The 26,699-nt window shown below is 49.9% G+C and overlaps 1 protein-coding gene across 1 annotated transcript in view; it reads right to left on the bottom strand.

Annotated features, from left to right (window-relative positions):
- Positions 1–10,776, bottom strand: part of RCOR1 (REST corepressor 1) — a 118,172-nt gene extending 107,396 nt beyond the window's left edge. The window contains exons 1-2 of the mRNA XM_012647128.1: positions 10,500–10,776; positions 10,363–10,422 (exon numbers count right to left, since the gene is read on the bottom strand). Of these exons, the coding sequence (XP_012502582.1) occupies positions 10,363–10,422; positions 10,500–10,776 (337 nt within the window). The remainder of the gene's footprint in view (positions 1–10,362; positions 10,423–10,499) is intronic.
- Between the last annotated feature and the right edge of the window lie 15,923 nt (positions 10,777–26,699).

Genomic DNA, 26,699 nt, shown 5'->3' on the forward strand with positions numbered 1-26,699 from the left:
AAAAAAAAAAAAATCTTCTTTCCTCAATAATAAATTAAGCTTAGCTTATTGTAACTTTATTTTACAAATTTTTTACTTTTTGACTCTTGTAATAAAACTGAGCTTTAAACACAAACACGCTGTAGAGCTGTACAAAAATATTTTCTTACATCCTTATTCTATTGCTTCTCGGCCTTTTGGCTAAGATCAAGTGTGTCCTTATTCTACAGGCTTTTTTCTATTTTTAAAATATGTTTTTTTATTTTGTAAGCTTTTTTGCTAAAAACAAAGGCACAAATACACACATTACCCTAGGTTTACACAGGGTCAGAATCATCAATATCACTGTCTTCCATCTCCATGTCTTGTCCCACTGGACAGTCATCGACGACAAAACACAAAGGAGTTGTCATCTACAATGAAAACAATGCCTTCTTCTGGAATACTTCCTAAAGGACCTGTCTGAGGTGGTTTTACAATAAACTTTTTATTTTTATAAGTAGAAGGAATATACTCTAAAATAATGATTACTAGTACAATATATACATAAACCGGTAATATGGTCATTTATTATCAAGCATTATGTACTATATATAATTGGATAGTGCTAGACTTTTACATGACTGGCAGTGTGGTAGGTTTGTTTACACCAGCACTCACCACAAACACATCCTTGCTCTAAGGATGGAGCAGTGTTTACTAGGCAATAGGAATTCTTTAGCTCCCTATAAACTTAGGGGACCACTGTCTCCGACCAAAATGTCTTTCCTTATTCAGTACATGACTTACTTGATAACCTTAAGTCACATAATCACAAGAAACTGCTCCCTTCAAAAATACTTCAACTGGTCAAAACTGTTCTATCTGAAAACAAATAAAAACAAAAATAAATATTCCAACTGGGCCAGACACATTGATTCACACCTATAATCCCTGTACTTTGGAAGGCCTAGGTAGGACTGCTTGAGGTCAACTCAGTCCTCCCTCCCTACTCCCCTCACACACAATATTAAAGAGAAAACAGTCAGGTGCAGTAGCTCACACCTGTAATCCTAGCACTCTGGGAGGTCGAGATGGGAGGATCACTTGAGTCCAACAGTTCGAGACCAGCCTGAGCAAGAGCAAGACCCCATCTCTACAAAAAATAGAAAAAATCAACTGGGCATGGTGGCTCACACCTGTAGTCCCAGCTACTCAGGAGGCTGAGGCAGGAGGATCACTTGAGCCCAGCAATTGGAGGTTGCAGTGAGCTATGATGATGACACCACTGCACTCTAGCCCAGGGAACAGAGCAAGACTCTGTCTCACACACACACACACAAAAGAATAAATAAAAAACAAAAATTCAACTCTAACAAAGGATTACTATCCAAATATATAAAGAACTCTTGGCCAGGCATAGTGGCTCACACCTATAATCCCAGCACTTTGGGAGGCTGAAGTGGAAAGATCACTTGAGGCCAGGAGTTCAATGTGCTGTTCCTTTTTATGCAACATAGTGAGACCCTGTCTCTTAAAAAAAAAAAGAAAAAAAAAAAAAGAGGGAAACACACACACACAGAGAAACCAATAAGAAAGACCTATACTCTATAGAAAGTAGCAAAATATATATTAACAGGAGAAAACTGAGTGGCAAAAAACATACATAAAGAGACACCCAACCTCACCATTAATAATAAAAATGCCAATATAAACCACAAAAGGATAGTATTTTTTAAAAATTAATAAATCTAACACCATGAAGACTGGGTGAAAAAAAGCACCTTATGTGTCTTGTTAGTGGAAATACACTTGTTTGGAAACCATCGAAACAAATAAATACCATAAATAACTCCATTTACAAAAATAATAACAGTAATAAGAAAATATATGGTTTATCACACGTTAAGTATGTATTGAAGTACAAAAACATGCAAAGGAATTCTGACAGCCTGAGAGTGTGCCACTCAGACTCCCCTCTCCAGAGAGAAAGTGTTGCAAAGACTGTAGTTAACTGACAGTCCCAGCTGCCTGCCACCTAAGGGATCTACTACAGCATCCATACCAAGCCTAGGCCCTCCCAGGTTGCTCCCAGCCAGTGACTGACCACAGCAGGCTTGCAGAGAAGGACTGCTCCCGCCCAATGGACTTCTAACAATCTTTGCTCTGGCTGAGATTTTCTCCAGGCTTCAAGGTGCACTGCAGTCTGAGGCTCCTCTACCAATCATTAATCACCATTCCTTCTCTCTCTTCTTCCACAGGTGTCATACCTGCATCTGGTATAAAATGCTCTTGCCACCTAAACCTTTCTCTCTTCTTTATCCCTCACAAGCATTTATCCCAATGAGCCTCTTGCACATCTAATCTTGTCTTGGCATGTGCTTCTCAGAGGATGTGAACTATCACAGAAATAATTTAAATCATCTAGCCTCAGCAAGAGCGAGACCCCATCTCTACAAAAAAATTAGAAAAATTAGCCAAGCATGCTGGTGTGCACCTGTAGTCCCAGCTACTCGGGAAGCTGAGGCAGAAGGATCCCTGAGCCCAGGAGCTGGAGGTTGCAGTGAGCTATAATGATGCCACAGCACTCTAGCCCAGGAGACAGAGCAAGACCCAATCTGAGATATACATACATACATATACATACACACACACACACACACACACACACACACACACACATATATATAAATCAACTTCAAATTAATGAAGGAGGAGGGGGATTAGGCTTTAGCTGTACCTGAAACAAATATGGCCTAATATTAACAGTGTTTAGTCACAGCAGTGTTAGATACTGTTCTATTTGAAATGTTTCCGTTTTTTTTAATTCTATCTTTACAATTCTAGCCTATCTTATCATTTATAAAAAGGCATATTCAAATTACGCACAATAACTATCTTGTCATTCCAATCTTTAAAAGTTGAACTTTTTATTCCTGGTTCTAAAATTATGAACATATATTACTGCTGCCAATTATTACACCCAGAATATGAGGCCCTAAAACATCTAAAACAATAAAAGTTTGGCCTCATATGACCCTAAATAAATAGTCTACCTTGAGACACTTTTAATAATTAGGTAATGAAAGACAAACTAAGTAACTTTATCTCTGGAGGCCTTACTTTCCTCATCTAGAAAACAGGAAGGATTAGATGCATACTACAATTTTCTCTCTGATAACCCTGAGGCAGGAAAAATCCAGAAACTTCAAAGAATTATTATGTCTAGTATGCAATTTTTACTAAGATCAGTGTATTTAAAGATTTTGACTAACTTGGGGAAACAATTGGGGTTTTAGAGCTTACTGTTAGCATTTCATTTACAGGACATTCTAACGTTATTTTAAAATATTTTCTCCCAACATTTTAGCAAAACACTTTTTTGTCACCTTAAACCACTTTAAAATACTCCAGTTTTAAAAGTCAATAACAGAAACCATAATACCCAACCACATTAAGATATATGCAATTAATAAAACCTCCAGAACATAAAACAGGAAAAATTATTACACTGCAACTACATCCCTATCATTTCTAGAGTCACAAACATTTTTCACAATTGCTATTTAGCTATAGGAATTAACTCAGTCCAAATCACTGAATCAGCATCTAATCTTCAGTTCCTACCTTTTTCAATCTTCACTGTGCTGCTAGAGACTCCCTCTTCTAGAAAGTGATTTCAAGCTGTATGTATGTATGTATTTACTGATTGATTGACTGAGACAGTCTTGCTCTGTTGCCCCGGCTAGAGTGCCGTGGCATCAGCCTAGCTCACAGCAACCTCAAACTCCTGGGCTCAAGCAATCCTCCTGCCTCAGCCTCCCGAGTAGCTTGGACTACAGGCATGCACCACCATGCCCAGCTAAAAAAATTTTTCTGTTTTTAGTAGAGATGGGGTCTCGCTCTTGCTCAGGCTTGTCTCCAACTCCTGAGCTCAAGCAATCCTCCCGCCTCAGCTTCCTAGGGTGCCAGGATTACAGGTGTGAGCCACCACGCCCCACTGAGCCAGCCTCAAGCTGTTTTTAACACAAATAATAACTAAACACATACTCCTTAGCAAAGATCACCATTTTCCATTAGGGGAAGGGGACAAATAGAAGCCTCATTTCTTATTTTTACAGTATATATGGAACCTCTGAAGAAAGGCTCAGAAGAAAGTCAGGCCTAAAATATAAATTAATTACAACAGTCTATGTAACCGAGGGGAAAATACAAAAAGCACAATAAATTAGGGAAGAATACAGTAACTTGGACAAAACTTTGATGTTTCAACTTCAAATACTAAGATTTTGTTCAACTAAATTGCCCCACAGTGCTAAAGAAAACGACTTTCCCAGAGTAATCCTAAATTTCTTCAGAACAAATGACCTTTAACACTGCTTTTAAAACAACTCTGTCCTGGTGATCTTCAACCAGCTAACTTCTTAATCATGGTCATCACCCAAGTATTATGATGGAAGAGCCCCACCTCAAAAGCATTAACTCTCAAAGACAAGAATTTAAAAGTTTAAAGCCAAAACTTCATAACTTAAAACCCAATTAATGTGCATTTCTTCTGGCCCAGGGCTGGATTCAAGCTTTTTTCTGTACTATCCAGAAACTTGATCTGAACAAGTTCACCTAGTTTCAATGAACCTCAGTGTTCTTCTCTGCTATATAAAAGTTTTGGACTAGGTCTCTCTCTTCCAGTAAAGGGTATTTATTTAAATTGTAGCAGGTTCATGGAATTTAAAAGCAATCATCTTCGAATATCTCAGTGCATGATTTGCATTCACATCAACGGCTTCATTACAATCCAGTCTTACCTATGCAAAAAAGCATACAATGCAGGAACTTAGGTTTAATTATGAATAATAATTAAAATAAGGAAAGCAGAAAATGTTTACTTAGCACTCACTGTGTGCCAGGCACTATGCTAAGCATTTTACATATATTAGCTTAGTTAATTCCTTCTCTTGAGGATGAAGTTCTATCATCTGTATTTTACAGATGAAAGCTAAAGTAAAGTAACTAGCTTAGGGTCAACACACAGTTGGCAGGGGCACTGCCAGGATCTGAACCCAGACTGACAACTCACACAGCCCAAGCTCAGTCTACTCTATATTGCTTTTGAAGGAAACATGAACTTAAAAAAACATTCTTCTATTAATATAAGTGACATAATCATAGACTATTCATGATGAAAAGTGCCCCTGATTCATGACTGAGGAAAGTGAAGTCCCTGGAGATAAAATGACCAGCTCTACCTTCTATCACTTTCTTAGACATAGAGTACAGGACATTCAGGCCAGGCGAGGTGGCTCACACCTGTAATCCTAGCCCTCTGGGGGGCTGAGATGGGAAGATCACTTGAGGTCAGGAGTTCAAGACCAGCCTTAGCAAGAGTGAGACCCCCATCCCTACTAGAAATAGAAAAAATTAGTGGGTGTGGTGGCAAGTGCCTGTAGTCCCAGCTACTCGGGAGGCCGAGGCAGGAGGATCACTTGAACCTGAGAATCTGAGGTCGCTGTGAGCTAGACTGACGCCATGACACTCCAGCCCAGGCAACAGTGAGACTCTGTCTCACAAAAAAAGTACATTCAATCTCCTGACAACCAGCTTTGGGTGTCTCACTATCACATTATCTAATGAAGTCCATCATTCACAAGATTCATCATTACCTGCTAAAACTCTGACCCTCCCACTTCTCATTTGGGTGAACATTGCTTTAAGGCTTCAAGTATGTTTAAATCACAAAGCATTTGTCATCACGACCTACAAATTTTAGCATTCCTATAAAATGGTTTTTTTACAAAGAAAACAATGTGTCCAAAGAGGAACACAGAATCCCTAGCGAAAGCAAATGAAAAGCAGATCAAGACACCCTGTTCAATAAAATTACCTATTCCACATTTTTCTAATACAAGTCAACTCTGAAGTGACAGCTAAGCCAATAATAACCACTAATTTTCAGATCTGATTAAATATATTGGATCCATCTGCGTCTTGTGAATTCATGGGGGAAAAGTAAGATAAACACATGGGATTCAATATTCAAAATAAAGACTGCTTTTTTAAAGGACCATTACTTCAAAAGTATTTACCACTGACAATTCCCTCTTCTGCAGAGTCTTAATTTTAATATTATTAAACTGTGAAACTGAAAACTGAGGTTGACATAATAACACATTTCAGGAAACAAATAATTTGAGCCAACCTTAAAACTCTATCACTGTGCTCCTTGGGCCAGGCGCAGTGGCTCACGCCTGTAATCCTAGCACTCTGGGAGGCCGAGGCGGGCAGATTGCCTGAGCTCAGGAGTTCGAGACCAGCCTGAGCAAGAGTGAGACCCCGTCTCTACCAAAACTAGAAAGAAATTAATCGGACAACTAAAAACTATATAGAAAAAAAATTAGCGGGGCATGGTGGTGCATGCCTGTAGTCCCAGCTACTCAGGAGGCTGAGACAGAAGGATTGCTTGAGCCCAGGAGTTTGAGGTTACTGTGAGCTAGGCTGATGCCACGGCACTCTAGCCCAGGCAAAAGAGTGAGACTCTGTCTCAAAAAAAAAAATAAAAAACCCTATCACTGTGCTCCTCTAGCTAGAAGACAACAAAGAGGTAATGTACCAAACATATGAGAAATATACTGGCTGTAAACTGGGCACAGTGGCCCACACATGAAATCTCTGCACTTTGGGACACTGAGGCAGGAGGATAGGTTGAGGCCAGGAGTTCAGACCAGTATGGGCCACAGCAAGACCCCATCTCTACAAGAAGTTTAAAAAATTAGCCGGATGTAGTGGCACACGCCTGTAGGCCCAGCTACTCAGGAGACTGAGGCAGGAAGACCAATCACTTGAGCCCAGAAGTTCAAGGCTGCAGTGAGCTATGATGATGCCTCTGCACTCCACTCCAGCCTGGGTGACAGAGCAAGACCCTGTCTCCAAAAAAATAGATAGATAGATAGATCGTCTATAGATTTTTCCTTTGCATGCTTATTGGTAAGAACATGGGAGCATTCACACTATTTTTTCTTATTTTTTTTTTTTAAATTAGAGGCTCCACCTCCTTTGGGAAGAATGAGCCATTCTCATTTTTGTATAGAAAAACACTACTCATTTCAAAATAAGTGATGGTTTGCTAGTGTAAGAACGAACTAACCAGAGGTAGGACAGACAAGCATTCTCCCTCTTACTCTATCCTATGACTACTAAATTCCAGAAGGAATCAATGACAACTCAGCATACTCTGTAGCAGCGAGAGTATGGAAAGACAGTCTGGACACCACATGTAAGAACAAAGTCTAAGTTAAATATGTAGGGCTGCACTCTGGTTTTTGTTTTAAACTCTAATAGGTAAAACTTTCTTTCACTGCAAACAGAGACAGTATTTTAATTATCAAGCTATGCCATACTCTACTGATCTAGTCTTAGTCTTAATTATAAGAAATCTAAAATCAGTATTTTAGGACTAAGGTGCTGTATCCATTTCATTCACTATTTATGAATGATGACAATTAAATCTTCTTTGGACTATACAGGAAATATTGGGTGGTCTCAGCTCCAACCATTTGCTTTTAAAGGTAAATAAGGTCAAGCTGGGATACTGAAAATAAGGAAAATCTACTAAAAAAAAAAATTAAAATCAACTTCAACTCACACCTTTACTATGAATTTTTTAAACACTAGAGTTAAAAAAGAAAAAAAGCTTTCTGATGAGTTTTATGTCTACCGGGTCTGTTCAAATTCTGACAGAAGAACAAAGATGCACTCAAAACTCAGGCTGGGAGAAAGGAAAAGCAGTAGTAATCACACCCTCAATTCCCTATTACTCCTCCTAACATATACTCATGGAAAGAAACAATCTTCAGTCTAAAGACCCCCCCAAATTTTTTTGCCATGAAACAAACATGCCATATCATATTTATTCCAAAATGGAAGTCTCCCATTTCTTTAGACTTTAAGTGAAAACACACATTAAAAAAAAAATTAGGAAATAGTAAAGTCTATCTATTTTCAGCCATATCTAGAAATGTGTCCCACTGTTCATGTTGGCAAAACAGGGTCTGAAATTGATTCATGTCAGTTAAGATTCCCTTCCAGATTAAAAACAAACACAAAATAAGAAATTTGGGGATGCTGATATCAAGACTCAATCAGCTGGCAGTAAGATTTATGCAGCAGAGTATTTATGATGTTTTCCATTTTAGAATGGTCTCTAGCAAGTTTATGTTCGTACCTATTAGATCAAAAAGTGCAAGGAGAGGCCGGGCTCAGTGGCTCATGCCTGTAATCCTAGCACTCTGGGAGGCCGAGGTGGGTGGATCGCTCAAGGTCAGGAGTTCTAGACCAGCCTGAGCAAGAGTGAGACCCCGTCTCTACCAAAAAATAGAAATTATCTGGACAACTAAAAAAATATATATATATATAGAAAAAATTAGCCGGGCATGGTGGCACATGCCTGTAGTCCCAGCTACTCGGGAGGCTGAGGCAGAAGGATTGCTTGAGCCCAGGAGTTTGAGGTTGCTGTGAGCTAGGCTGACGCCACGGCACTCCAGCCCAGGCAACAGTGTGAGACCCTTTTTCAAAAAAAAAAAAAAAATGCAAGGACAGTTCAAAATATTACATTTGCTGTTTCGAAGAGTACAACTCCAAAGTAATCAGACTCATTACTAACAATGCAGAACTAGACATCCATATTTACATGAATGTCAAAAATCTAATTCCTGTTGTTATCAAATGTGCCCTTTTCCTTAGTCACATCTGACATACTTAAATAAAGCTTTCAAAATTAATGTAACAAAAATGTATCAAAAATCGACCAACTTACACAAAGATTTGTACAAGTTGATTTTTAAAAATTGGTGAAAGAAACCTGGTGACAAGCTTTATGTTCTGTGTATTAAAGCAAAGACAGACTTGACCTACAAAATGAAGATAGGGTCAACTGTAACCAAAAAACAGTATGCTTCCCCTGGTGGCCAACCATGGAATGGAGGAGCCAAGCATAGAAGAGAAAAACCCTGATGAGAAGTGACTACCAAAAAAGGAAAATGTGGGGGAAGGGGAAACTATAAAAAAACACTAACATGGGTTTAAAACGAATACGATTATGGGTGGTAGATTACATAAATTTAAGAGATTTAAATCAACAAACCAAAATTTAGAAGGCAAATTTGGGAAAAGTCATTTCCAGACTGCCCAAGAACTCATCCAGGACCCCTATGCATTCTCACTTCAAAGTACATCCAGAGTTTAGTTCCTTAATAACAGCTTAAGAGCAATCGCCTTTCTCAAGGACTAGATCCTTGCAATTTTCTGCAGTCTTGTTTCCAAGGAAAAGCATCTGTGCATTTATTTTTCAAATAAACTAGTGTTACAATCTACATAGAGAACCTCCAGTTCTAAAACCCTGCAACCAAGGAGGACTGTTAACTCCACCTTTACAAGATGCTCTTTAGAATTTTATTTTTGAAATAAAACCCACGTCCTTTCAAACATTTTCTATACCAACAACCTTTAAAGATAGTCTCATACGGAGATAGGCTACAATCTCACGCATTAAAATCTGACGAATTCCTTTGTCTGACTAGATTTTTTTTCTTGTACCACTTTAAATTTCCTTCCACACAGAACAGCAGCGGCAAGGGAAGTAAATGTTCCATTCTAGGGTGTAGGGATTTCTTGTAGGTGGAAATCATTTGTTAGGCTAAAGGTTCTGATGGTTCTACTCTTTCACAATCTCTACCTCAAAAAAAAAAAAAAAAAAAGGAAATACCCACATTTACAAGATAGGTCCTAAAATCAAACTGCCACACAGGAGCATCTCTTCCCCAGCCAGGCGCCCTCTGGAAAGCACACTTCTTTTATTAACTGATTCTGGGGGTCGTTATGCTACTTGTCCTCAGGATGGGAGCGGAGTCAGGAGGCAGCAAGAGCCCAGGGGAAGGCAGGGGAAAGGCATGCGGGGCAACACTGGGTAAGGGTGGTGAGAAAGGGGTCTCAGGGACCTCCTACGTCCGGGGCGCTCGCAGGACGCTAACTCTCCGGCACTGCCACCTCGACTCCTGGCCGAGGCGCAGCTCACCTGGACGCGGGGACCCCCAGCGCCCCCAGGCCAGGTGTGGCCGCCACCGGCGCCGCCTCCAGTCCTCGGAGGCGCAGGGGGCAGCTGCGCCGGCCCGACCGGGGCGAGCTGGGCCTCCCCCGCGTGCAGAGGCACGTTTGCAGAACACGCGTGTGCGTGTTCCTCCTCGCTCTCGCCCTGCTGTTCTCCCCGCGGACCGCAGGGCCAACACACACACAAAAAGAAAGTTGTCGACGTGCTGCCGCCCCTCGGGTTCGCGGGGGGCTGGGGGCTCCGCTCATTCCCTCCGCCAGCCGGCGAGAGGCTCGGCGCGCGGCCCGGCCCGGGGGACTACTCACCGGGGTCGAAGTCGGGCACCACCGCCTGGTACTGGGGTCCGACCCTCATGCCGCCGCCACCTGCGGGGGAAGCAGAGCACGGCGGTCAGCGGGGCCGGGGCGCGGGGCCGCGGGGACCCGGGGCGGCTGCCACCTACCGTGCTCCTCGTCGCTGGACGAGCCCGAGCTGCCTTCCTCCCAGGAGTTGCTGCTGCTGTTGCCATTGGGCGCCGCCGCCGCCAAACTTTTATTCTGGCCATTATTGGGGGCGGCGGCCGAGGCGGAGGCGGCGACGGCCGGGGCGGAGGCAACGGCGGCCGGGGCGGAGGCGGCAGAACCGGCGGCTGCCGAGCCGGCGGCTGCCGAGGCGGCCGCGTTGTTCCTTCCTCTCCGCTTTCCTGAGACCTCGGGGCCCTTCTCCACCATGGCCGGCATCGGCGGGGGCCGGGGCCGGGCGAAAGTGGCGGGGACCCGCGGCTCCTGAGGAGGGGTCGCCGGGCCGGGGGGAGGGGGCGCGAGTGGGCGCGGGGCCGGGCGGACGCGGCGGGAGCCCACGCGCACGAGTTGGCGCTGGGGGAGGCCCAGGCGGGCAGAGCGCGGAGCCGCTTCAAGCCCCCAAAGCGGAGCCCAGCGCAACTTTCGCTCTCATCGCCGCCCGCACTTCACTGGCACTAACTACTCCGGGAGCAGCGAGCGGGGAGGGCGGGGGGCGGGGCCTGGGGCGCGCGGGGGGGGAGGGCCGCGCGCAGCCGAACACGACGCGCAGTGGCTCCGCCCCCCGCGCTCCCATTGGCTCTTATGGGATTTGGACGGCGAGCGGCGGCCGGGTTGGCTGCGCGCGCCCGTCGGTCCAGGGGCCCGGGGCGGGAGAGTGGGGTGGGGGAGGCTCCGGGCTTCCGTTGGTTAGGTTCGGTTGACGCGTATCGCCCACTGTACGTGGTTTGAGGTTTGCAATCTCTCTACGCCCCATGATCCATCTCTCTAGGCAATAGCTAGGAGTTAGCTGCCCTCTGCGCCCCTCCCCCTGCCGCGGCCCCTACCCCTCCCACCCGTGCGCGCCTCCCGCGGCCTCGGCCCCCACAGTCTCCGAAGGCCCCCACTGGGCGTCCCATCGGCTTTAGAAAGTAAAATGTGCCGACGCGAGAATAGAAATTGAACGCAAGATCGGGACTACTTTCCCCTCGCGCGGAGGATTACAGGCCGCAGTTTGAATGGGCTCTATACAAAGAGGGGAAACTAATTGGAAGAAACTAAGTGCGCCCCCGCCTTTCCCAAGGGGCCTGGGGACGAGCCGGGCCTGGGAGCCGCGGGGCGGGGGGCAGGGTTCCCAGGTGACAGGCCCCCAGGGGGAACCAGGGTGGGAGCTGCGACACTGTGGTGCTCTCCGCTAATTGGGTGGGGGGAGGTTGGAAGTCGCCGGAACTGCCGAGTTGCCGGCCGCGAGGGTCCTCTCGGCCCTGGCGGGCGCCCGGACGGCCAAGCCATCCCCATGGCCGGGTAAAGCCCCGGCGCGGCGACGGGGGGCGGACCTACAGATATGGGCTGGGGGCCAGGCAGGGTAAAGGGGAAGAAGCTATTTTTCATCCCAAGCCCTTGGTAGGGGAGGGAGGTCTACTTCCTCTGAGGCAAGAGCAGCCACTTTTCCGGATCTGTTGCCTGCCCTGCTTCCCCCGCTCCACCCCGGGCACCCCTGCGAGGGATGCCACAGGGTACCGGGAGGGTTGGGGTCGGCTGAGACCCCGCCTGGGACACCCTCGCCCTGCGTAGTGTTTGCCGGCCGGCCCCGGGACTGCTTTGCGGCCGTATGGGGGGCGGGGGGACTGTGCCTGCCCCACCCCTACCGACCCCCGAAACAACGCCGCCCCCAAACAACGGGCTGTTCATAATTAGACCAGAGAAGGGCTGTACATGAAATCTTTCTTTTCCTTTTTTTTTAAAGCAAAGGGTGGCTGCGTTTCTTTTAAGTTACTTCAAACCTGAGCTTAATAGGAGGACCAGCTCAGGATATAAATAGCTACAAGGGAGAAATCGGCAGTTCTATGGTTTTGAAGCCTGAATAAATAAGCAGGGTTTTATATAGCACATTTTCTGCAGCATGAACCATCATTATTAACTTCATTGAAGTGACCACGTTCACTTCTGCCTAAGTGGCCTTTATGAAACATGGCCGGAGCCCTACCCTTAGAGAAGCCCTGTCCCCACCCCCCCAACTCCCGCCAAGTTCAGGGTCGCAGCTCCCGAACTTCCCTCAAAAGGACCCTGCTCTCCTTGGAGAGCCCAGGCGCAGCAGGTGTGTGCCCCGTGCTCCCTGTCAGCTGGTCTGGGCAGTGTACAGACGGCAAAGCCAAGGGTTAGGAACCAACCGGGGTGGCATTATGGGCTGGGCCTCCTGGCTGAGGCCTGTGACTCACGCAGAGGTGAGCGCTGTGTGAGGAGTGAGGCTAAGAGTCCTCTGCCCGGCTGGCTTGGTGTCTACGAGGTTCCACCACCAGTCTCAACCCACAAGGCAAAAGAGGGCAGCAGGGATGGCAGGGCACAGAGGGTCACCCTCCCCACCCACCAACTCCCCCGAGTTGGGGCCACTTCCATGGCTGGGTTCCAACCATGCAATTTTTTTTTCAACAAATATTAACACCTAACAAGTGTCAGGCTCTATTCTAGTTCGTCTGGCTGCAGTGCGACCCGGGCACTATATTGGCCTGCAACCTCTCAGATTTCTCATCCATCAAAAGCAGGGCCTGATAGGTTTTTATAGAGTCCATCTCCCCAGCCCCTCTCTGCGTCCACGCGGAGAAGCCGGACGCGAGGGAAGCTCGCCTTCCTGCTGCTCGGGGTGGGGGAGTCTGTGATCAACGCGCCCCACCTCCCATGTTCTTCGGTGAGACGCCCCCACTCTGAAACTAAGATCTCACTCCTCCCCTGCCCTTACTCCTCCCGCAGCCCCTTTTGCCCGGGCTCCCAGCCTCACCTCCCTGTTCAGAGAAAAACTGAAGCCATCAGGCTGCTCCTCTCTCCTCTTCCAGCCCCCAAACCGACAAATGCCCCTGCCCGACGCCCGCCTCCTCAGGCCCGCTCTCCCCGGTCTTGGGAACCCACATCAGCTCTCGGCTTTCCTGTGCCATCAACCTCTCTCTGGGTGACCCCAGGTCAGCTTTTTCCACAAAAAGGGGAAGACTGCCCCGTGCTCCCGAGGCCCCCTCCTGCCTCGGAGCCATCTCCCCACTCCCCTCCCGGGCACACTCCCCCACAGGCCTGTTTGCGCCTGCCCCCTCCACGCCTCCCTTCCCAGTCTCTCCGCACCCCGCCCATCAGGGCCGTGTCCCCACCCCTTAACTCTTGCCAAGGGCACCCACGGCCTCCCTGCTGCCCAACCTGGTGGTCATTTTTGGTCTCACTGAGCCTGTCAGCAGCTCCTGTGTCGCCCACTCCTCCTGGAAACTCCTGGCTTCTCCGGGCCTCAGAGCACGGTGCTCCCCTGTCCTCCTACCTCACAGACCACTTACCCTCTGCCTCCTTGGCAGCCTCCACCCCCCTTCCAACCTGTAATTGAGGTTCCTCCTTGGCCTTTCCCTTTCTGTGTGCCTGGTACGTAGTAATTGCTCATTAAACACTCGTTGAGTGAGGCGTGAACGCGTGGCTAGACGAATGCATGATAGGGGATACAGGCTGCTGTGGTACACAGGGCAGGAGCCAGCCCCAGGGAGGAGAGGGCCCTGGAACAACTAAAATCCGACAGAGACACTGGATGTGGGATGAGGAGGACTTATGTTTTGTCAGCCCAACATCCTTCTAGAGGTACCGCTTCCCCAACCTCCTCCTTCTGGGGGGCAGCTTGTGAGTATCCACTGCCAGACCAGCACATGACCCAGGCCTGGCCAATCAGAGCTCCCCAGCCCCTTGGCTGCAGTGATTGGCTCAGGCATGGGCACATGACCTAGCCAGGCCAATCAAGGCTCTTTCTGGAACTCCCAGGAAAGAATCTCTCCTTTTCTGAGAGCAGGACCTAAGGAGCAGGAAAAGCTAGAACCTCTAGGGCAGGGCCCCAGTTGGGGTGAGGCAAGCCAGGTGCCCGGGGCGCCTGAGGGGAGGCCCTCCTTCCATTCTGCGCCCTGGACACCTGTCCCTTGGAGCCCTCCCCCCACCAGTGTGTGGGAAAAGGCGGGCTGAGTCTGGGAGAAGGAAGCTGGGAACTGACAGGCTCCTTTGAACTTCCCCGACCCATACACCAAGCCTGAAATCCTGGCCTTTTAAATCGATCAATTTTAGAAAGAGTCCTGAATGATACAGATAACTAGGCATTTACCTGGTAAGGAGCAGGGGGAAGAACATTCCCTCCTGAGGGAAAGGCCTAATAATAGCTAATACCTGTAACTGTATGCCTGGTGCTGCTCTCAGCACTGAAATCAAGAGCTCTTTTAATCCCCTCAGGTAAACACTGTAATGACCATGTCATCCCCACCCTGGAGATGAGGAAACTGAGGCACCTAGAGGTGAAGTGATCTGCCTAACGTCTTGCACGTGGGGGGTTGGAGCGAGGGCACGTCTAAGCCACAGAGCCGTGCAGCCTCCTGCTCAGGGACAGAGCTGCTCCAAGAATGCTGCGAGGTTGAGGGGCAAGGAGATGTGCAAACTGCCTTGTCTGATTTCTACACATACAGCCTTTATGATTCTTACTGCTGTGATTTATTATTTTTATTACCATTACTTTCCATATATATATTTTTTAAGAGCTAGGCTGGAGTGCAGTGGCATGATCAGTGCTCTCGGCAACCTCAAACTCCCGTCTCAGCCTCCCAAGTAGCTGGGACTACAGGCTCACAACCATGCCTGGCTCATTCTTTTGTATTTTTAGAGATGGGGGAGGGTCTCACTCTGTTGCCCAGGCTGGTCTCAAACTCCTGACCTCAGGCAATTCTCCCTCCTCGGCCTCCAAAAGTGTTGAGATTATTTGCGTGAGCCACTGCATCCAGCCATATTAGATGGCTTGTTAGAAAACTCTGCTTGGTGGCTGGGCGTGGTGGCTCATGCCTGTAATCCTAGTACTCTGGGAGGCTGAGGCAGAAGGATCACTGGAGCTCAGGAGTTCAAGAGAGACCAGCCTGAGCGAGACTGAGACCTCGTCACTACTAAAAATAGAAAAATTATCCTGGCATCGTGGTGTATGCCTGTAGTCCCAGCTACTCAGGAGGCTGAGGCGGGAGGATTGCTTGAGCCCAGGAGTTTGAGGTTGCAGTGAACTATGATGACGCCAGTACACTCTACCCAGGGCAACAGAGTGAGACTCTGTCTCAAAAAAAAATAATAATGAAAGAAAAAGAAAATTCTGCAGAGAATTGGCAATTCTGTTTCCCCGAGGATGGAGCCAGGCAGAGGGTAGGGTATGGGCCGGGGCTGGGAGGGGGCAGGAAAACAGCCCTGAAACTAGAGCCTCCAAAAGACTATTTGAAAACTGAGACTTGAAACAGGAATTTTAACCATCCCAGGAATTCTTCATCTGGGTTCTAATGATGGAATTCAGGGGAACCTGGGAGATTAATTACTATTTTATTTAAATTAACCTTTAACTGAAATCTAGCATCTTCTTCCATTGTGAATATAGGCAGTATTAGCAGTGCCTTAGACTGTTACCCATAGAAATCATGATAGTGTCTCATCACATTACAGGTGTTGATCTCTCAGAGTAGCATTTATACTCATCTCCAAAATCATGGAAGATACTAGACTCACCACCACTAGAACTTCTTACTTAATATGTTAATAACTCAACAAGTAAAATGGATCATAGACCTAATTGCAAAAGCTAAAACTGTAAAACTCTAAATGAAAACCTAGAAGTAAATCTTTGTGACCTTGAGTTAGGCAAAGTCTTCTTAATTACAATGCAAAAAGCATAAGGAACAAAAGAAAAAATAGATAAATGGGGCTTCATAAAAGTTAAAACCTGTGCTGCAAACAGTATCATCAAGAAAGTGAGAAGACAATCCACATAATGGGACATGATATTTGAAAATCATATCTCTGATAAGGAACTTTATCTAGAATAGAGAAAGAACTGTCACAACTCAGTAATAAAAAGATAAATAAGCCCATTTTAAAAGGGGTAGAGTAGCAGGTCATGGTGGCTCATGCCTGTAATCCCAGCTCTTCGGTAGGCTGAGATGGGAGGATCCCTTGAAGCCAGGAGTCCGAGACCAGCCTGAGCAACATGACAAGACCCCATGTCTACAAGAAAAAAATTTTTATAAAGGGGTATAAAGTATCTGAATAGACATTTCTCCAAAGAAGATACACACATGGCCACTGAGCACATGAAAAGATGTGTAATATCAGCCACCAGGGGTATGAAAAAGCTACAGTGAGATACACCACTGCTTGCCCACGGGGATGGCTCTCATCAGAAACATAGACAATATTGCCAATAAACTTAACTGATGCAAAAAAGAAAAAAAAAAAGATAGACAATAACAAGTGTTGGAACCCACTGCTGGTGGGAATGTAAAGTGGTGCAGCTGCGTTGGAAAACAGTCCAGCAGTTTCTCAAAAAGTTAAACAGAGTTACCATTTGACCCAGAAATCCCACTCCTACATATATTCCTCAAAGAACTGACAACATATGTCCACACAAAAACTTGTATGCAAACGTTCATAGCAGTATTATTCACAGGAGCCAAAAAGCAGCGAACACTAATGTCCACCATCTGATGAGCGGTTGAAGAGAATGGGTCTGTGCACACGCTGGAATATGGTTCCGCTGCAAAAGGACTGAAGTCTGATACATGCTGTAACGTGGATGAACCTTGAAAACATGCTAAACGAAAGAAACCAGTCACAAAAGGCCGCGTATCGTATGGTTCCATTTGTAGGAAATGTCCGGCTTAGGCAAATGTGCAGGCAGAAAGTGGATTGTTGGTTGCCAGGGCTGAGGGGAGAGGAGGGGAGGAGCCGGTGGACGCAGCGTTTCTCTTGGAGGTGAGAAATGTTCTACCACAGATGGTGGTGAGAGTTGCACAACTCTGAACGTGCGATCCCGCTGCATTGCACACTTTAAATGGTGAATTGTGTGGTATATGAATTATGTTTCAATGAAGCTGCTTAAGAAATAGAGACGATTAAATAACAAAGAAGAATGGAGAAGAAGAAGAGGCTGTCACGGGCGGGCTTTGCATGTCTGTACATTCTGTTTCTCTCGCATCCCTCATTTGCCAGGGTGTGGGGGAGCGGCCCCTGCCCAGCTTGAGTCTCCAGACCTGGCTCTCCACACCCGCACCCTTGCTAGGGGGCCAGGGCCAGTGTGGGTGACCCCCCACTCCCACAGGAAGGCCACCCTAAGGAATCCCCATCCCACAGGTTCCTGTTAGGCCAGGTCCGCATTTCAGCTTTGTCTGCCCCAACTCTGGTCTTGCAGCCAGATGAGCAAATGGAGGCCCAGGCAGTGTGTGATCAGGATGAGATTTCTGGCCCATACCCTACCCTTTCCTGCCCAGTCTGCCCCTCCGCCCCGGCCTTTATTTAAATACTCCCGGAAACATTGTTTACGTTCTCCAAGAAGCTGCCCCTTGAGCAACTGGGAGATGGCAGCAGGCCTGGGACACAGTGGGGCCTCAAGAAGTGACTCCCTCAAGGGGCCACAGGCATGTGGGAGGACCTACTGGGACAGAACCATGACCAAGACCTAAAAGGTGGCTGCAGGACACCTCCACACAGGAGGGAAGCGGTCCTCCTGCCTCAAAATCTCTCCACTTTGGGGGCCTCTCCCTTCCTGCAGGTGCCCGGCCATGCTGTTCCCACCAGGCAGCTTGAGCCAGATTGTGCCCACTCAGCCTTAGGGCTCACCCCACAGGCCACCTCCTCCAGGGAGCCCTTCTGACCTCCCTGAGCACCTCAGCTCCCTGCCCCAGCCATGTCGCCCTCCCTCTGGCACTGATCACAGTTGTGATGACCCCAGGTCTTGCAGCTGTGTGCGTGCCTGGGATCCCGTGCCCAGGACAGAGCCTGGCACAGAGCAGGGGCTCATTGAATCACCACTGCTGACTTTTCTCGGGGTCAGGCTGGACGTTTAAACAGGACTCGGTGAGCGTGTGAACACTTCACCCGGGGAGTGATTGCCGAGCCGGCACTGGCTTCCCAGCACCGTGTGGCAGAGGCTGGCTTTCGGGTCGGCTGCCTGCTGCACCCAGACACTCAGACAGGCGGAGAGAGGGGTGTTCCTTATTCTGTCCAGAAACCCACTTCCAACTTGTGGTTTTCTGCCTGAGGACCCACCCCTTGTCCCCAAGAGTGACACCCCTCCTTCTCCTTCCCCTGGATGCTGGATCCTGGAGAAAAAGGCCAACTAGCAAACTCTCCCTGAGGCAGACAGACAGACAGACACAATGGAGACAGACTGCCCTGCTGGGTGGGGTGGGATGGCTAGACAGGTCTGTTAACAGTCAGTCCTGGGGATGGGCCAGGCTGGGCCCAGCCACAGGAGCTTCCATTTGCCCTTGCAGGAAGATGCCAGGGTTCAGGAGAGACATACGGGCCTCTCCACAGGGCACGGCGGGTACCTGGCTAGGGAGCAGCTGCACGGGGTGCCCTGGGAGCTGGGACCCCTGGGCTGCACTCTCTCCCCTCCCAGCTGGGATGCCTGGACACCCTCCCAGCTGCCACCCCCTCTCCACACGGCACAGCCAGAGATCATCTTTGAAACACGGACTGGATTGAGTCCTTCTCTGCTTACAAGCCCCCAGGGGCTTCCTGTGCACTGAGGACAAAATTCCAAGCACTGGGCAACTAGCTCCAGGTCCATGTAACGTGGCCCTGCCTCCATCCTCCTCCTCCCCTCCTGGCCTCGCCTCTCCCCTCTCCTTCATATCCAGTGCCTGCCTCAGGGACTTTGCACATGCTGTTCCTAGGCCTGCAGCACCTTTCTCCAGATCTTCCCAGGCTGCCACCACCTTATGCAACCTACGGTCACCTCTCAGCAGGGCTTGGCAGAGTCCCCTCCTCGCCCTCCACCACCTCCCAGACTTCCCTCCCGGAGGGCCCCAGCACCTGCCTTGCTGGCAGCCCACCCCTTTCCGGTCCCCGCACCGGCCTAGCACACCGTGGGCCTCAGTAAAGGTCTGGGGCTCTGGATGGCTAGACCAGAAGGGAGGCCTCCCTTTAGGTAGGGGGACAACTGGAACAACATGGGACCTTTGAGCGAGTGCCCTCAGTTCCAGAGCCGGTGGAGGAGCCAGGCAGACCTGAGCCAGCCCTCTGGCCAGCCTGGGTGTGGGCCTCCCAGCTTGAGGCCTCCTGTGCTTCCTCCCTTCCCCAGGAGGGAGGGACAGAGCCTTCCCTAAGGGCTCCTAGGGAATCTTAGAAGTCCTTAGAAGGAATGGAAAGGAAGGAATGGAAAGGAGGTGGAGGGAGCCCATTCACTTACCTTCTATTCCTGCCCCAAACCCCACCAAAATAAAAAGGAAAGGACAAGGACAGCAGAGGAACAGGCAACAGCAGCAAAATCTTGAAAGCCAAAAATCAGATGGGTGAGAGGTCACTGACTTCAAGCTGAGAAGGAATCTCTGCCTGCACACGGCCCCGAAATGCCAGCATCCCTGCCACCGCTGGCTCACCTGAGGACACAGCCCTGGCCCCTCTGCCCTTCCTGGTGTATCTAAGCATCCTCCTGACAACCCAGTGAAGGAGCACGGACATTGTCCGACTCAGGCAGTGACTTGCTTGAGGTCACGGAGCTGGTCAAGAATGAAGGGACCAAGCCGTGAAAAGGAGCAAACTACAGACGTGCGCTCCAAGGTGGATGAACCTTACAAAGCTTATGCTAAGTGGCAGGAACCAGCCACAGAAGGTCACACGCTGTAGGATTCTATCCTGAGGAAATGTCCAGAACAGGCAAATCCGTAGAGCACAAAGTAGATTTGTGGCTGTGGGGCCCGGCGAGGACGGACTGGGAGCGGCTGCCTAATGGGTACCGCGTTTCCTGCCAGGGTGACTAAGGAGTGCTGGGGACGGTTGTGCAGCGCTGTGAATGTCCTTCCTGTTACCGACTTGTTCGTTTTTAAATGGCTGAGACGATAAGGACTGTGTCACACACACACACAAACTGGAGCCCAGCCCTCGAATTCAAGGCCTGGGACCACCCACAGGACCAGCCCAAGGGCAGCAGTCACATGTCCCAGACGTCCGCCCAGTCAGCTGGGCCCACACCAACGGGACAAGAGGCGACAGTCCAGTGGGTGATGGGCTGCTTAGGGTGCCCTGTGTCTGGACACAGCCGCACGCTCTGCACGCCACCCCTGGGCATTCCCACCCCCAGCCCTGGATTCTCGGGCTGTGACCCAGAGTAGGACATAGTCTGTGGCGGAGAGGCTGAGTGACAGGCATGACTGTCATAATAGCGAAACGAGTGCACGGGCTGAGCACAGCCTGGTGCAGGCGCTGTGCTCAGGGCGTCCCGGCTGCCCTGTGCCCCTGCTGTCACTGTCCCAGGCCCCTTTACTCACTTGCCCCTCCGTGACCTCAGACAGGCTCACGGCTCTAAGGAACAACTCTACTGCGATGACTCCCAAATCTGTGTCTCCAGCCGGGACTCTCCCTCAACTGCAGCCACCCGGCCCAGGCTGTGCAGAGACGCCCACCCGTGACAACACCGCGCCCCACCTCCGGGACATGCCGGCTCTTCTCCTTGTGCTCATGGAGAAGCCTCAAGGGCGCCTGTGGTGCCTCTCCTCTTCTCAGACCCCCTACCCAGTATCTACTCTGCCTCCAGATGCTTCTGGAATCCAGTTCCCTCCTGTCCCCTGTCATGTCTCACCCGGACTGTTGCAACTGACCTCCTTGCATCCGCCCTTGACTCCAAGGGTGCAGAAGAAAATGGTTAAAACAGAAACCAGATCACGCCACGACCCCACACGCAGAATGAACACAAAGTCTTTCCCGTGCTTCGCAAGGCCCTGCCCACGCAGGGCGCCCACCACCACCGTGGCCTCTCAGAGTCACCACCCGCTCTAGCCCTTCAGCCCCTGATCCTCAAACAAAGCGAGGCCCCCAAGCCCGCCTTGGGGCTCTGGAGCCGGGGCCGGGGTGCTCTTCCCCAGATACTCCCTGGGCTGGCTCCTCGCCTCCCTCCCATCCTCACTCGGGTGTCACCTTCTCAGTGAGCCAGTCCCTGACCACCTCTTAGAAAAGGCCACTGCCCCCACCCAAGGGGTTTTCTCGGTCCCATGTGCAGGCCGCCAGCCAGCGGGTCTGACTTGGTTTGTACTGTTGGCTCCCGGAGGATGGCAGCCCCTGGAGAGCGGGGGCTTCTGTCTGCTTTGCTCGGCAGAGCCCGGGCAGCGCAAGGCCCTCGCAGGCTTCCGTAAATACCTGAGAAATGAATGAGCCATGTCACAGGTGAGCACACCGAGGTGCAGAGGGGCAGAGCCTCTGTCTCACAGTCATGCAGCTGTGACTGGCACCTGGGATTCCTCCAGGCTTGTCTCCCAAGCTCCCAGATCCTTCCGGCTCACGCCGCTTGTTATTTTGTTAGTATCCATCCTCTGGAAGACTGAGTGTTCTCACAGCTTTCTCATCTTCTTGCTGAGAAGGCAAATATTCAAAAATACTTTGACAATGACATTCTCCAGTTCCCTGAGGCTGTGTGAGATGCCAAAAATGATGTGACTAATTAGTGGGCCATGGGGCCCAGCCGCCCATGAACAGCACAAACTCTGCACACATCCTGGCATCTGTGCCTCCTGGGCAGAGGGCCTGGGCCAGCCCAAGTTCTGCCTCTGGCTGCCTGAGATCCCCTGAGCCCATCCCTGGACCTCTCTGGGCCTCAGTTTCTCCATTTCTAAAAGGAGGGGGCTTTTGGCTCAGATCCAGGCCCAAATTTTATCTGCTGCAGGAAGCTTCAATGCCCAGGCGCTAGAAGACAATGCGGCATGCACAGGGGCCGGTTTGGCTTTGATGCGATTTTTCCTGACAATCTGGGAACTCACAGACCCCTGAGCCCTTTCCACGTAGCGCCACACTCAGCTTCCTTTGTGCTTCAAGTCAGCCCAACACCGTGAGTCTCATTCAGTCCCAGGTGCTGGGGACACAGCAACAGGATATTGAGTCACCAGCCCATGCCCCCCTCTCTATAGGACCCGGGCTTCATGCCCCTGGCCACTCCCAGCATCCAGCCTGGGAACAGTGCCCAAGAAGGAGAGTCCAGGCTGGGCGCAGTGGCTCACGCCTGTAATCCTAGCTCTCTGGGAGGCCGAGGCGGGTGGATCGTTTGAGCTCAGGAGTTCGAAACCAGCCTGAGCAAGAGCGAGATCCCATCTCTACTAAAAATACAAAGAAATTAATCGGACAACTAAAAGTATATAGAAAAAATTAGCCGGGCATGGTGGCGCATGCCTGTAGTCCCAGCTACTCGGGAGGCTGAGGCAGAAGGATCGCTTGAGCCCAGGAGTTTGAGGTTGCTGTGAGCTAGGCTGACGCCACGGCACTCTAGCCTAGACAACACAGTGAGACTCTGTCTCAAAAAAAAAAAAAAAAAAAAGAGAAGGAGAGGCCCGTGCTGTCAGCCACCATCCTGAGGTCAGCTGCCTACAAGTCACCGTCCCTTCGGGGCAAGGGCAGGAGTCAGTGCTCCCCTTTGACAGATGGAGAAATCCAGGGCCCAAGAGGGGAAGTGACTTGTTCAACACCCCCCAGAAACTTGGACGGGCAGAACCAGAACTTGAACTTGGGCCTTCTGACTATTGGTTCAGGACTCTGGACACCTGGACACCTTTGAGAAATGCCAGGGTGGGCCCTGAAAGCTGGGGAGGGCCATCTGTTCTCAGTCATAGATGGGTGGACACAAGCCCAGCTCACAGAGCTGCACAGACTCCCCAGACTCAGGGTTGGCAGAGAATGGCTGAGGGTCTGGACCTGGCCAGGACAGCAGGTGGGAGCTGGTCACCCCGAGGGACCTCCCCCCAGAACATGAATTTCATTAAGTCACAAGTGTGCTGAAGAACCCCCCATGACTCCCTGCTGCTGAACTGCAGCAAGCCGACCTGCCCTGGCACACCCCGAAGCCCCACGTGTCTCTTGTCGACTCAGATGCAGCAGCCTCGTCCCCACCTGGGCACCTTGCCCAGGCCAGCGTCCCTCGGGGAGTACCTTCCTCCCCATCCCCATCTCCTTCCCTCTTCGGCAGCGCTCACAGCCGGTCTCCCAGGGGCCCTGTCTTAGTCTGCTATGTGCTGCTACAACAGAGTATCTGGGGCTGGGTAATTTACAACGGACAGAAATTTATTTCTCACAGCTCTGGAGGATGGAAGTACAAGATTGTGCGGCCAGCATCTGGTGAGGGTCTTCTTGCTGCGTCATCCCATGGTGGAAGGTGGAAGGTGGAAGGTGGAAGATGGCAGATGGAAGGGGGAGAGAGAGAGAGAGAGAGAAGGGGACTGAATGCACCCTTTATAATGAACCCACTCTTGATAACAGCATTAAGCCCTTCGTGAGGGCAGAGGCCTCTGGACCTAAACACCGCCTATTAGGCCCCACATCCCAACACTGCTGCATTGGGAATTCAGCATCCAACATGTGTTTTCGGGGTACACATTCAAACCATAGCATTCTACCCTCCAAAAATGCATGTCCTTCTCACTACAAAATATACTTATCCCATCCCGATAACCCCAGAGACTTAACTCAGTATGGCACCAACTGAAAGTCCAAAGTCCAGAGTCTGATCTAAACACACGTGGGTGGGACTCAAGGCAGGATTCACCCTGAAGCAATTCCCTCCAGCCCTGAGCCTGTGAAAGCCAGCAAGTTATCTATTTCCAGAGACAACAGTGGACCGCACAGCAGAGACACTCCCTTCCTAAAAGGGAGAAATAGGAGAGAAGAAAGGAGTAACTGGTCCCATGTCCAAAACCCAACAGGGCAAACAGCATTAACTCTTAAGACTTAAGAACAATCTTTGAGTGCCTGTGCTACCTTCAGACACGCTGGGGCGGGGATTGGGCCCCCAAGGCCTCGGGCAGCCCCGCCCTGAGGCTTTGCTGGGCCGGGCGCAGGCGGCAGCTCTCACAGGTTGGTGCCTGACGCCCGCAGCTCCACAGTCCTGGGCTCTGGGGCAGCCTTACTCCCACGGCTCCCCAAAGCCTTGCCCCGATGGGGACTCCTCGTGGCAGCTCGGACCCCAGAGTACTGCTGGGCATTGCCCTTGTGGGAACTTCTGCAGTGGCCCTGCCCCTGTGACAAGTCTCTGCTGGGCCCCCAGGCTGTCCAAAACACCCTTTGACATCGAGGTGGAGGAAGCCATCCTCCACAGCTCTTGCTCCTGGGAGTCTGCAAAGAATGAGCGCCGCAGGGACACTGCCAAGGTTTACAGCTTGTTCCTTACAGAGCAGTGAGTAGAGCCACACCTGGGCCGCTTGAGCCACAGCTGCGGTGGCCAAGGGGAAATGTGCCAAGGTGCGGGGCGGGGCGGGGGGAGAGACTTGAGGCGAGGCAGGGCAGCGATTGCGGAGGTTCCACGGGCGGGCGCCTCTCTGGAAACTGCCCTCAAGGTTCTAGCTTGCCTCCGAGTCTGTAAAATGCCCTTGGGGTCATTCTCCTGTTGTTGGGATGAATACAGCTGGCTTCCTTCTAGCTGGACTAATCTCCTTAGCGAATGGTGGCATGGCCACACCCTTGGTTTGCTTCTAAACATGCCTTTTCATGCTCCACGTGGCCAGGCTGCGCGGTTTCCAATCTTTCCATTCTGCTTCCCTTTTCATTATAATTCCATCTCTACATCATTTCTGTCCTCTTGAATTTTTCTGCGTACGGTTAAGAGAAACCATGCAGCTCATTCCAAAACTCCGGAGTCTGATCTGAACAGATACGGGTGGGACTCAAGGCAGGATTCACCCTGAGGCAACTCCCTTCAGCCCGAGCCTGTGAGAGCAAACATTCAACGCTGTGCTGCTTGGAGTCTCCGTCCAGATATGCGAGTTCATTCCTCTGAAGCTCTGCCTTCCATAAAGTCCTTGGGCACCGACACAAAATCAGCCAAGTTCTTTGCCACTTTATCACAAGGATGAGCCTTCCTCCAGTTCCTAATACCTTATTCCCCATTCGTCTGAGACCTCATCGGAATAAACGTGACTGTCCACATTGCTCCCTGCATACTGGTCCCAGTCACCTACGGAATGTCCAAGACGGTTCAGACATTGCCTACAGCTATTCTCGTCTTCTGAGCCCTTACCGGAATCGCCCCGAAGGCTCCTTTGTGGCAACCTGGGCTTTTTCTAGCCTAATCCTCCAATTCTTCCGGCTCTACCCATTACCCAGTTCCAAAGGCACCTCCACGTTTTCAGGAATTTATTACAGCAACAGTTCCACTTCTTGGTACCAATTTTCTGTCTTTGCCCTTTTTGTGCTGCTATACCAGAATACATGAGACTTGGTAATTTATAAAGAACGGAAATTTATTTCTCATAGTTCTGGAGGTTGGGAAGTCCAAGATCAAGGGGGTGGCATCTGGTGAGGGTCTTCTCGCTTCATCATTCCATGTCAGAAAGTGGAAGAGCAGGAGACGGTGTGAGAGAAAGACAGAAGGGGAGGGAGAATGGTTCAGAACACACCCTCTTTTAGTGAACCCACTCCCGCAATAACAAACTTACTCTCCTAATAATGACGTTAACCCATTCACGAGGGCAGAGCCCTCACAGCCAAACCACCTCTCATTAGGCCCAGTGGACAGGACCAACTTCTGTAGGAAAAAAAAAATTTAAAAAAAAAGGCCTCATGTCTCAATGTTGGGAATTAAGTTTCTAACACATGCTTTTGGAAATGTTCAAACCATAGCAGGCCTGGGGGGCAGAGCTCAGGAGGACAAGGTCCCCACCCTCCAGAAACTCGTGGCTCACTTTGGGGAGCAAACACAGCTATAAATCCGGACGGAGCTCCGGATGCTACCCAGGTCAAGCGAGGCCTCAGGGTTCCCAGGCAGAGAAGAGCTGGAAGGACATTCCCAGAAGGGGGAACAGGCTGTGCAAAGCCCCGGGGAGTGAACGAATGTGATTTGTTCCAGGAAAAAACATCTACCATGGCCCAAGCTTGAGCTCTGTGTAGAGATGGGGTAGAAGACGGGCTGGGGAGCATTAGTGCCAGGCGAAGGTGCTGGGCTTTGTCCTCTGGGAAGGGTGAGCAAACCATGGCCCGTTGGCAAATCCAGCCCACCACCTGCTTTGTACAGCCCATGGGCTAAGAATGGGTATTTTTGTTAGTTAGTTAGTTTGTTTGTTTTTAGAGACAGGGTCTCACTCTGTCACCCAGACTGGAGTGCAGTGACACGATCACAGCTCACAGCAACCTCCAATTCCTGGGCTCAAGAGATCCTCCTGCCTCAGCCT

This window comes from Propithecus coquereli, unplaced genomic scaffold (assembly GCF_000956105.1).
Source record: "Propithecus coquereli isolate 6110/MARCELLA unplaced genomic scaffold, Pcoq_1.0 Scaffold256, whole genome shotgun sequence".
NCBI classification, from domain to species: domain Eukaryota; kingdom Metazoa; phylum Chordata; class Mammalia; order Primates; family Indriidae; genus Propithecus; species Propithecus coquereli.